The 14,819-nt window shown below is 42.7% G+C and overlaps 1 protein-coding gene across 10 annotated transcripts in view; it reads left to right on the forward strand.

The window, feature by feature from the left end:
* Nucleotides 1-10,863, forward strand: part of ATP11C (ATPase phospholipid transporting 11C (ATP11C blood group)) — a 186,738-nt gene extending 175,875 nt beyond the window's left edge. For 4 of the 10 annotated variants that reach the window (XR_014307190.1, XR_014307191.1, XM_082717561.1 and 1 more), the window contains 2 exons: nucleotides 5,393-5,497; nucleotides 8,113-10,863. Coding sequence is in view for 5 of the 10 variants with exons in the window: in XM_082717561.1 (XP_082573687.1) it covers nucleotides 5,393-5,494 (102 nt within the window). In the remaining 5 variants the exon portion in view is untranslated. Of the gene's footprint in view, nucleotides 1-4,616; nucleotides 4,708-5,392; nucleotides 5,498-8,112 lie in introns of those variants that run through there. The other 6 variants (XM_082717560.1, XM_082717564.1, XM_082717565.1 and 3 more) reach the window with 3 other exon arrangements.
* Nucleotides 10,864-14,819: the final 3,956 nt, after the last annotated feature.

The following is a 14,819-nucleotide window of genomic DNA, read 5'->3' on the forward strand; positions in this document are numbered from 1 at the left end:
GGTGAATTAAACATGTCCAGTCCCTGCCAACACCTAACTCATTTGCCAGACAGAACCCTTGTTTTTATCCTCTCGACACCAACTGATTGTATGGCCTGTCCGATGCAATATTTTCAGGAAATAGTCTCAGGTTTATCTGCCTGACCTATTTGATCAAATTTGCCAGCCAGTTTAGCCTCAAAGCTGGCTTGTCTGATTTTGTTTGTGGCCTGTTGATTTGGTAGAATCCCGTGGTTGGCAGCATGTAGATGTAGGGCACTAAAATGGTTATATAATGAGAAAATCTTTAGGGACCAGCTGTGTGAAAGAGGACCTTCACGATCCGTAAGGCAGTATGAGCCCCAGGCGAGAGCAGTAGATGACCAGTGGTATAAGACACACTGAGTTGGGTGTGCAGAGCTGATCCCGTATGGTTAGGTGGTCAGAACGGCCTTCACTCACTGCTTCTGCATGTCTTGGGGGGTGGCACTGCACCCAGTAACATGATCCTGCTCTCTAATCCTTCTAGTAGACCCCTGACTAACTCCCTCCAGCCTGGCGTTTGGTCTTAGGATGGACAAGTGGCATTTACTTGCCTGCATAGACCTTAACATCAGTTGAACGGGGGTAGAACAGGTCCGATATAACGGGTTTTTCCCAGAATGGCTCAAGTGGCCATTTATATCAAGCCAAATAAAAAGATGTCCCTGGAAGAAGTGGCTTGGTGCCTTGTCGTAATAGACAAGTTTGTGGGAAGGATCTCTGGGGCGCTCTTCTGTTCCCCTTGTTTGGGAGTGTGCTCCGAAACGTTTTTCCTATTTGGGTTAATGGAGCTCATGCTAAGTAATGGCTCACACCCGGCTTCCTGCTCTAAAGATGGTACCAAAATCTCCAACATCAAAACCTTCAAACAAACCATCTTAGCCTCTTCCTGAGGCCCTTTCTTTTAGAACCAAAATTAGACACTGGCTGGAGGTGACCTGGACAGAAAGTAAATGGAGGGTTGCTGCAGAACAGTCACGGACAAAGACATACAACATTTTCTTGCCATGCAGACAGGAGATTCCGAACTCGTGTCGAAAGCATGAGGTTCAGCATGAGATTTCTTTGCCATGGGTGGTTATGTCCATGATAGGAGTTTAGCGTCTGTGCTATAGCTTGGCATGCTGGTGTGCTACAACAAATCAGGGAGATTTCCATGGTCACCGTCATTCATTCGATCATTCATTCATTTCTTCCTACCCTCATAGAACCAGAACATGTGTCGAACCGCCTACTGATGAACATCTCTCTTTACATCCAATGTCTGAAAGGCTGAACAGTTTTTCAGACTCTGTGGGATTTTTGAGAGTTGCAGATGAGACAGAAAGTTGTGGGCACTCAGCAGCACTGCCTCCCTCCCCGCCCCCTGTGAGAAAATGCAAGAGCAAACCAGTCCATATGAATGCATAAAGGCCAATGGAGACATGCCATGTCACTTGTGGCTACACAAGGCCCTGCTGGGCCATATCAAAGAGGCAGAGGCCACTTTAAAGATGAAGAAGAAAGACCATCTTCATCACCAGCAGTCTGATGTCCAGGGCGACTTCCTACTTGGTTTAAATATCCCTTGCTAAGGCATTGGCCTCCCTTTGAAAGGGAGGCAAAAAATTCTTTTACAGTGGGTCAGCCTTAAACCTGACAGGCTCCCCAGCGGGGGGAAGTATGTGTCCCTACCTAGAGGCGGAAGAGTCTCCCCCTTGACTTCATCCAGCTAGCATCTTGGATCCTTCGTGCACAAAGCCAGAAATACCTGTGGCAACTGGGCTGCCCGTGCTGTCCTCCTGTGGGCCTTGGCGGCTGCTTTCAAAGGGGAACTCAGCAGTGGGTAGTGAAAACGAAGCTAAGCCATTTACATTCAACAATTTTAGAAGCAGCCTTCTGTTAGGTTCCATTCAGTTCACACTTTGCCTGAGGGTCCACTATAAGTTAGCTACTATACTAGGTCTCAGGAATTCAGGGATGAGTCAGATGTGGCCCCAGCTCACAGGGAGCTCTCTCCAGTTAAGTTAGAAAGGGAATTTATACGGAGCTTTTCTGTCAGCAGGTATAAAGCAATACACTCAATACACTCAGTGGTACGGCGTGTTGTATTGTAACACATCTGAGCCATTTCAGGTCACGACCTCTGAAGCTGCTGGTGCAGGGGCTGGTATGGCAGCTCCCCCGCCCCGCCCCAGCTGAGTTCTGTCATGACGTCAACATTTTTAAGAATTCTAGTTGCTTCGAAAATGGGCTCCCTCGATCATTGAATTCAAAGGTTACTTTAAGCTATCTGTTCCTCAGCTATCTTTTCAGCAGTGTGGTTAAGTTTTGAGCTAAAATCCCAGCATTAAGGATCATAAGGCTTTTCTTGAGCTTCTTAATTGACAGACGTACGTCACCATGCTGCTGACAGGATATGGTGAAACCGCCATTGAGCACCGCACGGTGGAACAGCAAGGTAACACTTTAAAGGAAATACGAAGCTTAGGATTTCTGGTATTTCGAAAAGTTGTGTCGCCTCCTAGCCCAGTCGTGGGGCCCTCCATAATCAGTCAAGTAACACCTGAACTTTCTGGCCAACCAGTGAATACCACTTTCCGTTTCCAATGGAGGACTTTTCCTCATAACTTCATGGAAGTTTTCCCACATAAACTACCTCTGTCAGAAGGGAGGCTTGACTTTGCCTCCTAGACCCGGGGATACCGTAGGCCATCAGGAAGGGGCCTAGCAGCGCGGCCATGCCAGGCATGGGATGTCTGCACAAACAAGAAGGGATAATTCCATTCTGGAGGAAGCTCTTTCAGAGTGCAAGACAGGCAAAGCGAGAGCGTCAGCTGTCTGAGCAAAATTCCCAGAGAAAGCCCGTTGACGATTTTGGAGCATGGAGCCTTCCACCTTTAATAACAATGGTGCCAGGCTGATGACTGTTGCGAATCTGACCGTGCCCCGTACAACCGTGGGTTCTAAGGCTAAAAGCCCTGTTGACTGGATCAGACAAAAAGTTGAATCCTAACACTGTGGCTGTTGAGATGGACCTTTATGCATTGGCCTCTTTGACATACTGCTCATGGAGCCTGAGCTGGTGTCAAAAGCTCTCTAGATGACCGCAAAAGAATGTGGAAATTTCATCCTTACCTGTTCATTATCTCGCTTCTTCTCTCCTCCCCCCTTCACCCCTGCCACCACCACTTGCTGGCTCTATCCGTTTTGGATTGCTTCCGATGCTCTTTCCATGCTCTCCACTGCCTTCTGTGCTTTCATATTCCCTCTCTTTTTCCTTTATGAAGTAACCTAGTCTATGCACTCCGAAAATCTCTGCTTCCTAGAAGTACTTTTATCTCAGACGGTTGGATGGAAGGTTTTGAGTGCACCAAAATGTGCTTACAGCGGCAGTCTCAAATAATTAGGCTCGTATATCAAACGTGGGGGTGGGGGACTTGGTGCCATATTAATCTTGTTGTGAGACTTTTGCCCGCAAAATAGAAGGCAGAACAATTTAATTTTTTTTCTCAGAAACAATTTCGTTCTCTAGCTTTATCAATTGGTCATTTGCATGTTGCCAACATGTCACCAACTTTATTTAAGGTAAAATATGAACAGGAAAAATTATATATAATTATGTTAAAACATATGTGAATAAGTGACAAAGTATTTGCCTTTAGAAGTTTTATTGTTTATTAGATTCTGCTAGATGCATATGATACTTTAGCTGGTTTCTTTTTTTTCACACCTATTTTCATTAGTCACTAAGTAGATAATATGGGTAATCGTAATTAGCAGAATTGTCAAACTCATCGCTGTAGTTGACCACTCATTTTCTGTTTTGCTTGGGCAATGCCAAAACCAAGTCTGCGACTCAGCTTAAAACTTCAGGCCTGGAGTAAGAAGGCAAAACGATAACCTGTTGGGTTTTCTGATTAAACTCTAAGTTACCAATTTTTACCTTTTCTAGGCATTTTAAAGGAGAAACTCGTAGTTCTTTAGCCTGCCCTTTTCAAGAGGGACCCATAAGAAAAGGGGGAGACCAACCAAATTATGTCAGAATAACAAAAGTCAAGTATGGGTCCAGCAGTAAATGGGACTAAAATGTGGTTTCACCAGAGGTCTTCCCATGGTGCTAGTTTTATTAGACTTTTAACCTGTAAGGCCCAAGAGCAGTCCCTTCGTATCGTGTCTGTGCAGTTGCATGGGAGAGAGAGTGCTTCACGCTTAGATTAGCGATGGACCCTGGACACAGCTCTCTGACCAGTGTCTTTTGGACAATGTAGGTTAGTGAATTAATGACTGGAAATCAGCCTTATCTTAGTGAGAAGCATATATTTTTAAATTATTTTTATTTAAAATAGTCAATCTTCCCATTAACAAAATGATTTGAAACTGGTGAACAAAACTAGTAGCTTGCACATACAACAGAGACTGGTCCCAACTCTAACTCGACTGTTACAGAGAGTAATGCCTTCAAAACTAACATGCCATTTCGACTTCAAATTCTCAGGGTTTCTTTTTAAATGTCTTACATTTCAAAGAATATTTACTTTTTTTTTTTTTTTTTGGTTTCTGCATTTCTCTTTCTTCTACTGCAATTTTCCACCCTTTGTGCAATTGTGAACAAGGTAACGAAACGCCTCCCTTCCTCAGGAACATCTACTATCTTCATGCTTTCTCAAACTTCCAGCAATCACAGTTTCTCTTGGAGTGAATAAGGTGATTTCCTTTCTTAATGTACCAACTTGCTTGCATTCTCATTTGCTTGACACCATTTTCTGACTCTTTATGAAAATTGACTTCTCATTACTCATTTTTATATCCTCTATTGATGCTTAAGAGTATTTGGTCATTTTCCTTTAATCATTTGTTCACCTTCTCAAACCGTCACACTGGAGAGGAAGTGATTTTCAAACACTTGGACCGGACGCCTCTAGTTCCGTTGATTCCTGGTGCGCAGGAGATGGCACGGCTTGTCAGAGCTAGTCTGTTCACCGAGACAGGAGTAGTTTTGCACAAATTTCTCTCTATTCAGTACACTCACAGCACCAGCACAACTCTCAGAGGTGTTCACCAAAAGGATGGTAAGGTTTACTAATCAAACCATATTGACTCATCTACCACATAACCAACCTACCGGTGTCATTTCCAAAACCCCAGTTCGCCATATACTACTAATACCTGCATACTTCTGCCATGAAAAGAATTCAATTCGAGTTGGAGACTCGCTTAGGTCTTTCAGTGTGCTCATTTAAATGTTACGCATTTGCTATAGTGTAAATCATTTGTGCTTTAGGCCAAAAGAGTAGTCTATAGGAAATGATTTTTTTTCTTCTACGTTTTTATCACCAGGTAGGTTAACCAGTCTTCAATTGCTTTAAGTATCTTTACCTCACTATTACAGAGAAATCTGAGCTGTAAAAGGGCATCTGACTCATTATCCACCAGACCTTCAGTCAGACCTCTTCTTTTACGAACATTCTCAGACGAATCTAATATATTGTAACAGGTACCTAGTGTTAAACAAGTGGGCTGGCTTTTAAAGAAACAGATTAACAGCATTATAAAGAAAAAAAAATGAAAATACCACTCTCTAAATTTTCTCTGCTGTTGGTGTGGTGAACTTTCTACGATTCTTTACAAAAAATATAAAGATGCATTCCTTGGAATATGGGAAAATCTATAGTTGAAATTTGTTAAGCCCCCAAATAAAATGCTAGGCATTTTGCAGAGCTTGAAGGACAATAAAATCCTTTGAATTTGCAAGGGGCAAGTTATTGTGGTGGCGCCATCGTTAATACTGATCAGGAAATACCGTTTTGATTTTAAAAGAGCATTTAGAAAATTGAAAATAAATATTCCAAAATTGCATCTGTATAATAATCAAGTCGATTTAGCATTGCATGTCCTTTTGGGAAGTATGTGGAAATAATCCAGTGTGTTTGTACCTCCGTGTGCCGTGTCTGTGTGTTTGCAGGTATACACCTAATGTACTCGTAAATGTCTGATCCCCAAAATTAATGAACCAATCTAATCACTTTTTTTAATGTCAAGTTTTATTCAAGCTCAATGTTTCTACTTTTCAGAGGTAAAGGTAAACTCTCTCCTAGCTATTCAGGGGGATGCTAGCATAATTCTGTAGAATGCTTCAAGACCGATTTTTCCAAAAATGAGTCAATTCATTTTATAACCTATTGGTTCATTACCCCATGACCACCCCCCCCCCCCCGCAAAATAGTCGGGAGGAATGGGTATGCCATGGGAGGAGTCCTTGAACTCGGAACGACTCCTTCGAGTGTATTTTGTTTCTCACTACAGGGCCCTCTGTCATCCCAGACTTTGAGAGGCTCTTTACCCACCCATAGGAATTCAGAGTAATTCATTTGTCTACAAGCTTACCAGCTTGGAAGAAACTCCGTACAGCTTAGGGCGGGGCCCTCTTTCATGCACACATAAAAATTAGTGATCATCAGGAATGAAACTGCAGTTCGCTTCTCTTTGGAGCTAACAAGTGTGAGTCCTCCTCGCAGGCCCATGTTTTCATCAGCTGTCAACTCCCCCGCCCCCGAGCAAAGAGTAAAAACTAAGCTGATGGCATGAAAACATTGGTTCTAATATCTCCTACGCTTCATCCGCGGCATTCTTTCAGAAGCAGACTTACTTTGCCCCAGTCAGCATCCTTTCCCCCCATTTTGAGCGACTCATCCTGCTTGTATCTTCCCTCAGTAATGATCCGCTTCCCGGTAGCTTTCAAAGTCTTTGACCCTTTTGTCCCAGATGGCCTTGTCCTAAGCTGTACGGTGCGCGTTAGCTATACTGTTTCCAGCTAATTCTGTATCCCCCTGGATTGCTTTCTTTAGCTTGGCCTGTGGTTTGGGAGACCAGGCTGGGTAGCAGACATTCCTTCTGCTTTTGGCCTCTCCAGGGCCTGAAATCCTACAATGACAACGGATGAGGAACATGGAATTGAGGAAGTTTATTATTGACACAGTTGTGGTATTTTTAACGTAGTTATTTATTCCACAAATAACTTTTTGTGCAGCATTATTTTTCCTCTGAGGAAAATATTTGGCAAGTAGTTCAGCTACCGAGATAGTCCCTTGTTGAGAGAACTGTGTGACTCCTTTTATAAGTTAGTTCTCAGTGTGGACAGCAACCTGTTTTTGGTTAGGCTTCGTCATCATGGTGACTTGAAGAACTCTTGGGAAAACAGGGAACATGAAGGAAATGGAATGTGTTCTAGAGGACTTCTAGTCCAATCATGGCAAGGAAGGTGCACCAAAATGGGAGGAAAACAGCATACCCCTTAAGGCCCTCCCCGACTCCTGTCTCACAAGGTTGGATTTGAGAGTGGAGAATGAAAGTTAGGCTCCCTCCCAAGACCAGAGACTTCCACTTCTTAACATACCTGATTTATACTCTGTGATCATTTGGCCTACCACATCCTAGCCCTGTAATAGCATTTGATAATGTCCAGAGGACAGAGAAGAGTCTACAGATTTCGGGATGTTTCTGTGGTTGCTTTTCTAAAAAGATGATGAATGAGAAAAAAAGAAGCATCCGCTGAGCCATAGATAACCTGATCTACCAAAAAGAAAATAAACCTCAGCATTATATGGGGGAAGGAACATGTTTCTTTCAGTAAAGGAAAAATACCTCTACAACAGCCTTTCAGAACTGAGTGTGTCTTTAGACTTCCTCTGTCAAAAGCTACACATCCTCAAAACACCGTAATCCATTCATTCATTCAACAGGCCTGAGTCCCTGCTGTGTTCCAGACACTAGTCTAGGAGCTGGAGATAGGAAAGTAGAATGACCCTGTTTTCAGGAAGCTCACAGACTAGAGCGTCCTTGTGGGAACAGTGACAGAAGAGCCCTGGAGTATGCCAAAAGCAAAAAGCAAGTCTGAATCTCTTCAGCTAACAAATGAAGAAAGGATTAAAAACTGGTCATTGTGTCACTTTTTTTTTTCCCTGCATGTGAATAAAACTTGGCACTTTAAGATCATTCCTTTACTTTCATAACAAAATTTACTACTTGATTTATTTTTGAAAATGCTAAACAGATGGTTTCACATTATTGTTAAAATAACCCTTTTAACTCTGTATATTTTAAATTTTTCAGAATCCGAATCTTGAGCTGCCTATGTTATTGTCCTACAAGCATATTGACAATGGTTACAGCTAAAAAAGAAAGCAGGAAGAAACAACTACAAAAAGTTATCATCTCAGGATACTCAATATGCAACAAATTAAACCACTCTCTTATGTCTAGGGTTCAGAATCAATGTCCATTAAAATACCAAATGACTCTCTTAAGCATTTACAGTTATTGTTAAGTAGCCGTTATGGCCAAAGCTCTAAGTTAAGAATCATGTGAAAGTTGAAAGCACGAATAATTAGAATATCTGGCTTTAGATAGAGTAACATAACTACCAAGTGGGTGCTCCTTTAACCCATGAACTCTGTGAATGGATCTGAACATAATAGTATAAAGTAGAAGTCATACAACGGGAATGAATAGACTTTGCTAATCTTACTTTTTTTGCCTGGCAGAAGAAATAGGCTGTTTGGATCACATTTCTTGTTCCTGCTGAATGATGATCTTAAATTATTTTTTCAAACACATGAAAGGAATACTTGAACATACGAGAAGACTAAATGGTATCAGTGCATCAGAATAGTCAACCTTTGTGTTCACCCACGTGCTCATTTTGTCTCCATAGAATATCCTTGCCCCCCCTCCCCCCGCAGAAAAAACCTTGAACCCTTACGTGGAAAGAATGTTCATCCTGGATATTTTTGTGATTGCTTATTTTATTTTTGTTCTTCTGAATTAAATCCTATTTAATGGGTGTGTGGCTACTAGACTGGAAAATAAGACCTTTCCAGTCGCTTAGTAAGTAGCCCGTCCAGGCACTTAAGAGGTAACCGATTTTTCCAGTATCAGTTTTACTGGGATCTGAGGTGAGATAAGCAAAACCATAATTACATTTTAAAAAGCCATCTGAACATCGGTCTTTTATAATTTTTTGTGGAGGGGGGGAAAATATCTTATTTCAAATTGTTAATGGTTATTTTTTGAAAGAGGCCGCCTTTGTGCATATATGCAGCACTTTTTTTTCTGTAACTTGCCAGTTTGGGAAAGAGGGATCCGTCCCAGGATGGTGGTGATTCAGCCTACAGAGCCGTGACCCTGAACATGAATGTTTTCTCTCAGTGAACATGCTTCGGAGATGGTTTAAGTTTAAACCGTGAGAGTCACCTTGGTAAAGTCCTCAACTTCCTGGAGTAGAGCAAGCCTTTAGCCTCCTAATGAGTTCACTTAAAACGTAAAAATAAATGTGAAACGTCTTTATTAAATGTTAAAATTAAACATTTTTGGATATAAATGGCTACATTTGACTACTGGATTGAAATGGGCACTGAAAATGTGTTTTCAGGGGCGCGTGGCTGGCTCAGTCAGTGAAGCATGCGTCCTTTGGACCTTGGGGTCGTGAATTCGAGCCCCACACTGGGCATAGAGATTACATTTTTTTTAAAAAGTGTTTCAAACTGGTTTCCATTTTTGGTTGTCTTTCTGGCATGCCTGTACTATTATTAGTGTTTATATCATACCTTGATTTAGAAAAGTATTGAATTCAATCTATATCTGTATTTATATGGCCCACGTGGCACATTTGATTCTTCCGTATATATTTTGTGTTAATGTTTAAGTGTAATTTGTCTTAAATTCGAGGAAGGACATGATTTCAGTTATCGAAAACCAATCCATCCTTATGCCCTTTTTTCATTATTTCATTTGTTCTCACCTATCAGTATTATTTTTGAGTATTTTGTTAGATGTCATTCACAGCTTACCCAAATGTGCTGTGTTCCGGTCGCCTGTATTTGAGGTAGCCTACTGAAAACAAAGTCTGTGTATTCTTTGCCTATTCCAAAGAACTAAAAAAAAAAAAAAAAAAAAAAAAAAATCCGACCCAGGAAAGCTTTTGATGTTTTCTGTTGTTCTTGTTCGTGTTACAGTCACTGCTGTGTCATTACTGTTGTTTCACAGAAGTACTGTAGGGACTGTGAATGCAGAGGAGGGAGCCACGATAGAGAGTCAGTGAATCTCCCACTGGGGGAGATTACCGTAATCAGAACATCTAGGGCTGTGGAAATCTAATTGGTAGCTTGTAAAATTGCTCGCAGCCAGGAAGAAAGGTGACTAAGGGGGCTTTAAAGTCGTGTCTGTAGCTCAAATTCACGACGGTGATAATCATGCCCTAGATCCTTGAGAGGGACCTGGCTTTTCTTTTTCAAAGCTATTTTATTAGTGAGCTGCGAAATGGCTAGCATGGGTTAGCAGATGTAATCGCTCAAAGTAAGCCATCCTACAGTATTCCTAGCGCTACAGCCTAACCACCTTATTTTGTGACCGAGAGAGGGGGGAAACAGAATATTAGGATGACATACCCATCATTTGAACAGCTTCAGACTATCAAGATGTCCTTGTAATTTTCACAACCGTTGTCCATTGTTTGAAGATGTAACCTACTAAGCGTAAAACATAGATTCCATATCTACAACATCTACACCAGCAACAGTATAAACGTAGGCCTAAATTTGCAAAATTCATAATAATTTAGTGATGGAATTTTTTAATAACATGCAGTATATAAATGTGCAGATTTTATGCAAGTGTTAACAAAATCATTTTTCAGCTTGCAAAATGGAACTGCAATACTACATTTTTCACTTAAGCAATTTTTTACATCTACGTCGTTGCTTTCTATAATGACTGTGAATGCCATCTTTTATGAATGCAACTTGCCTTTTTCATTACAGAAATTTTTGTTTGATGTATCAATAAACTTTGGTATGATATGATTGATATTTTAGCCTCTTTTTTTTTTGAAAGGTCTCAGTTGGACATAAAAACACGGAAGCAATGTGGGGACAGGAAATAGTTTTTATCATTTGCTCTTCGCCTGTGTCTTGCATGTGTTCAACTGGCATTTTAGGGCCGTGGCTGATCTGGGGAGGTTACAGGTTTTGTGGGAGTTTTGAATGAGACTGTCTGCGCAGATAAAAGTGCAGCCAAATCAGTATATACATATTGAAAATCTACTAGTGTCTGCTTGGCAGTGTGCTTTCTGCTGCCCACACATTGAAGGGAGTGTGATATATGGTGTCTCCTTCTCATTGAAATCATTTTCTTAAGTATCCAAACATGGAGCAGTTCTACAGTCGCTTGAAATTTGGTCCAAAGGCGCGTGCACGTGTGTGTGTGTGTGTGTGTGTGTGTGTGTGTACACCCCCCTCTCCCTGCCCCTCTTCCTCCCCTCCCCCGCCACATCTGCATCTCCTCCCTCTCCCCCTGCCTGCATCTAAGACCTTGTGAGAGCCCTGCTGTCCTGGACTGCTAAGAAACTAAAGATTTTTCCACTGTAGCTGGTTGCATGACATTTTTACACTTAAATCTCTCTGTTTTTGTAGCCTTCTGACCATGTTGAGTCTTTGACCTACATTTAGTGAATTTCCTTTTTATTTTTATTTTTTTAATGTTTTTCATTGTAATTCCAGCATAGTTAACATGCAGTGTTATATTAGTTTCAGGTGTCTCCTTTTTACTCTTCGGTAAGCGGGAAATGTGCTGCGTTTGGAGGTGAGACCTGAGTTAGAGTTTCCAGTGCTCTCACTTTGAGCCATTTTCCTCTCCGCCCTCCTCTCGCCTGCAAAATGGTGTCTTGGGGGTGAGGGGTGGTCCAGTGAGGGACAGGGGTCAAAAACTGCTTCGTAAAATCTCATTTGTTATTCAGATGAAATCATTGCTGTTTTTTTATATTAAGGGGTATTTTATTGCTTTGATCTTTTTGATGAATAGTTGTCATTTACCAAATTTTTATAGATGTAACTATGGCAGATTCTTTCTACCTTCTTGGAATGAATTAGCCTGTGCAGGCTTCCTTCCCTTCCCCCACCCAGCTTTGTGGGGAGCTGCCTCACTGCCGAGTCTACCCAGGACTGGCCAATAAAGTAAGTATTGTGAGGGTCTGAGTGGCTTGGCCCCTTCAACAAGAAGCACATACAAAGGTTAGGAGCTGAGGTTATCACTATGGTTATTCCGAGGATGTGTCCATGGCTGAGGTGCTGGGCGCATACTAATGAAGCTTGAGGGCTGGAGTTCTGGGAATGGTCAGAAAAACAGGGGATAATGATTTCACAACTTTGTAAAATTAATTTGACACATTTTTCCCAGCAACTTATGGGCGAGGAAACATGGGCTCAGTTCCTAGTGTGTGGACCTAGTGGACTAAAGAAATGTTGCTGGGGATCAAGCAAGTCCGCATCTCCTGGGCCGTAGGAGCAGGTGCTACGAGCAGGCCTCCGGCTGAAAGGAACAGCACACCTCTTGGTGGACAGGAGGGTCTCTGGCCCTGGCTCTCCGTGTGGAGAAGGGCAGAGGATGTTCATGGTTAAAATGCCTGCTGCTGCTTTGGTCTCTTCATCAATTTGCCAGGACACATTTCCTGCCGGTAAAGCCACTAGAATCAACTACTCCAGTTTACAGTTAAACCGCACGTACTGGGCGCCAGGCACCGTTCCAGTGACCTCCCATGTATAGTCCTGCCCCTTTCGTAATTCAGTCTTGTGAAGCATGTATGTATGCTCCTCCGCTCGACAGATAAAGAAACTGAGTCACAAATAAAGGTCACGCTGTCTGGTAGAGCCAGAATTTCTTTTTCTTTTTGCAACACAAATACTGTCCTATAATTCCGGAAGCCGTAAATTCAAGGTGTGTTTTTCCTGGAACCTCTGGAGGAGATATCTGCTCCCTTGCCTTGCCTTTTCCAGCTTTCAGAAGGTTTTGTGATGGGGCGCCTGGGTGGCTCGGTTGAGCATCTGCCTTCAGCTCGGGTCATGATCTCGGGATCCTGGGATCAGGTCCCACATCGGGCTCCCTGCTCAGGGGGAGTCTGCCTCCCCCTCTCTCTGCCCCTCCTACCCACCCCCACCCCCAGCTTGTGTTTCCTCTCTCAAATAAAATCTTTTTAAAATGTGATTCCTTGTCTCAAGATCCCTTCCTGGTCCATCTTCAAATGTCTCTGCTCGCATTGTCCCATCTCTGAGTCTGGTGCTCCTGACTTCCCTCTGCGATTACATCAGCTCCATGTGGATAATCCAGGATAATCTTTAAGTCACATCTGCACATCTGCACTACCTTTTTCCATGGTATGTTGACACAATGACAAGTTCCAGGAATTAGGAAGGACATGGACATCTTTGGAGGGCTGTTACTCAGCATACCACACCATCTCAGCTGAGGACTGAAAGGTCTTCCGGGTCATGGAACTTTCAAGTGGTGACGTTAGGAAAGTTCCAGGCAAGCCTGGAAGGTTGGTTGCCCTTAGCAAGGGGCCCTTGTTCCAGGAAGATCTTTCTACGGACTCGTGGAAGCAGAGAGAAAAGATGGATACTAGTAAGAGCTGTGAAGAAAATGTTTTTCCAATAACAGTACTTGGGAGAAAAGCAACCTTTAACCTTTAAGAAGTCCCACCCTGCTCTACCTGGTAGAGCCAGGTTTTTTTTTTTAATTTATGTATTTTAGAGTATGCACAAATGCACACACGAGTGGCAGGAGGGCAGGAGGGAAAGAATCTCAACCAGACTCCGTGCTGAAAGCAGAGCCCGACCTGCGGCTCGATCTCCCAGCCCTAAGAGCCTGACCTGAGCAGAAATCAAGAGTTGGATGCTTGGGGCGCCTGGGTGGCTCAGTGGGTTAAGCCGCTGCCTTCGGCTCAGGTCATGATCTCAGGGTCCTGGGATCGAGTCCCGCATCGGGCTCTCTGCTCAGCAGGGAGCCTGCTTCCCTTCCTCTCTCTCTGCCTGCCTCTTCATCTACTTGTGATTTCTCTCTGCCAAATAAATAAATAAATAAAATCTTTAAAAAAAAAAAAAAAAAAAGAGTTGGATGCTTAACCCACCCAGCCGCCCCAGATTTTTTTCTTAAGTGATCTACATCCAGCATGGGGCTCGAACTCACTACATGCTCCACCAGCTGAGCCAACCAGGCATCCCTCATAGAGCCAGATTTTGAAACTAGGTATTCTGACTAGAGTTCATACACATAACCAGAACGCTGTATTTCCATCATTATAGCACCCCGATGGCATGAATAAACAAGTCATCCTGAGATTAATGCTAATAAGAATGCATGACAGACCAAAACTGAGGGGAAATTCCACAAAGTAACTGACCAGTAACCTTCAAAATTACGGACATCATAGGGGCTCGTGGCTGGCTCAGTTGGTAGGACATGCAACTTGATCTTGCTCTCGTGAGTTCAAGCCCCCCCCCCCAATTAGGCATAGAGCTTACTTTAAAAAATAAATGAGCAGATTTTAAAAACAAAATTTAATGGGGCACCTGGGTGGCTCAGTCAGTTAGGTGTCTGACTTTGGCTCAGGTCATGATCTTGGGGTCCTGGGATCAAGCCCTCCACAGGGCTCTGTGCTCAGTGAGGGGGGCGTTGCTTAGGATTCTCCCTTCTCAAATAGAATCTTTAGAGATAAAATTTAAAAGAAAAACATATACAAATATAGGGATACCTAGGTGGCTCATTTGGTAGAGAGTGCGACTTTCGATTTCAGGGTCATGAGTTCAAGCCCTGTGTTGGTCGTGGAGCCTACTTTAAAAAAAATGTATTTAAAGATGATGAAAGACCAAGACTAAGGAACATCCAGATAAAGAAAACGAAGATGACATAAATAAGTGCAGCATGTGGTCCTCAGTTCGATCCTGGATCAGAAGTTGGGCGTGAGCAGGCTAATCGGTGAGTTTTGCTGA

The sequence above is a fragment of the Mustela nivalis genome (assembly GCF_964662115.1).
Source record: "Mustela nivalis genome assembly, chromosome: X".
Classification (NCBI taxonomy): Eukaryota; Metazoa; Chordata; class Mammalia; order Carnivora; family Mustelidae; genus Mustela; species Mustela nivalis.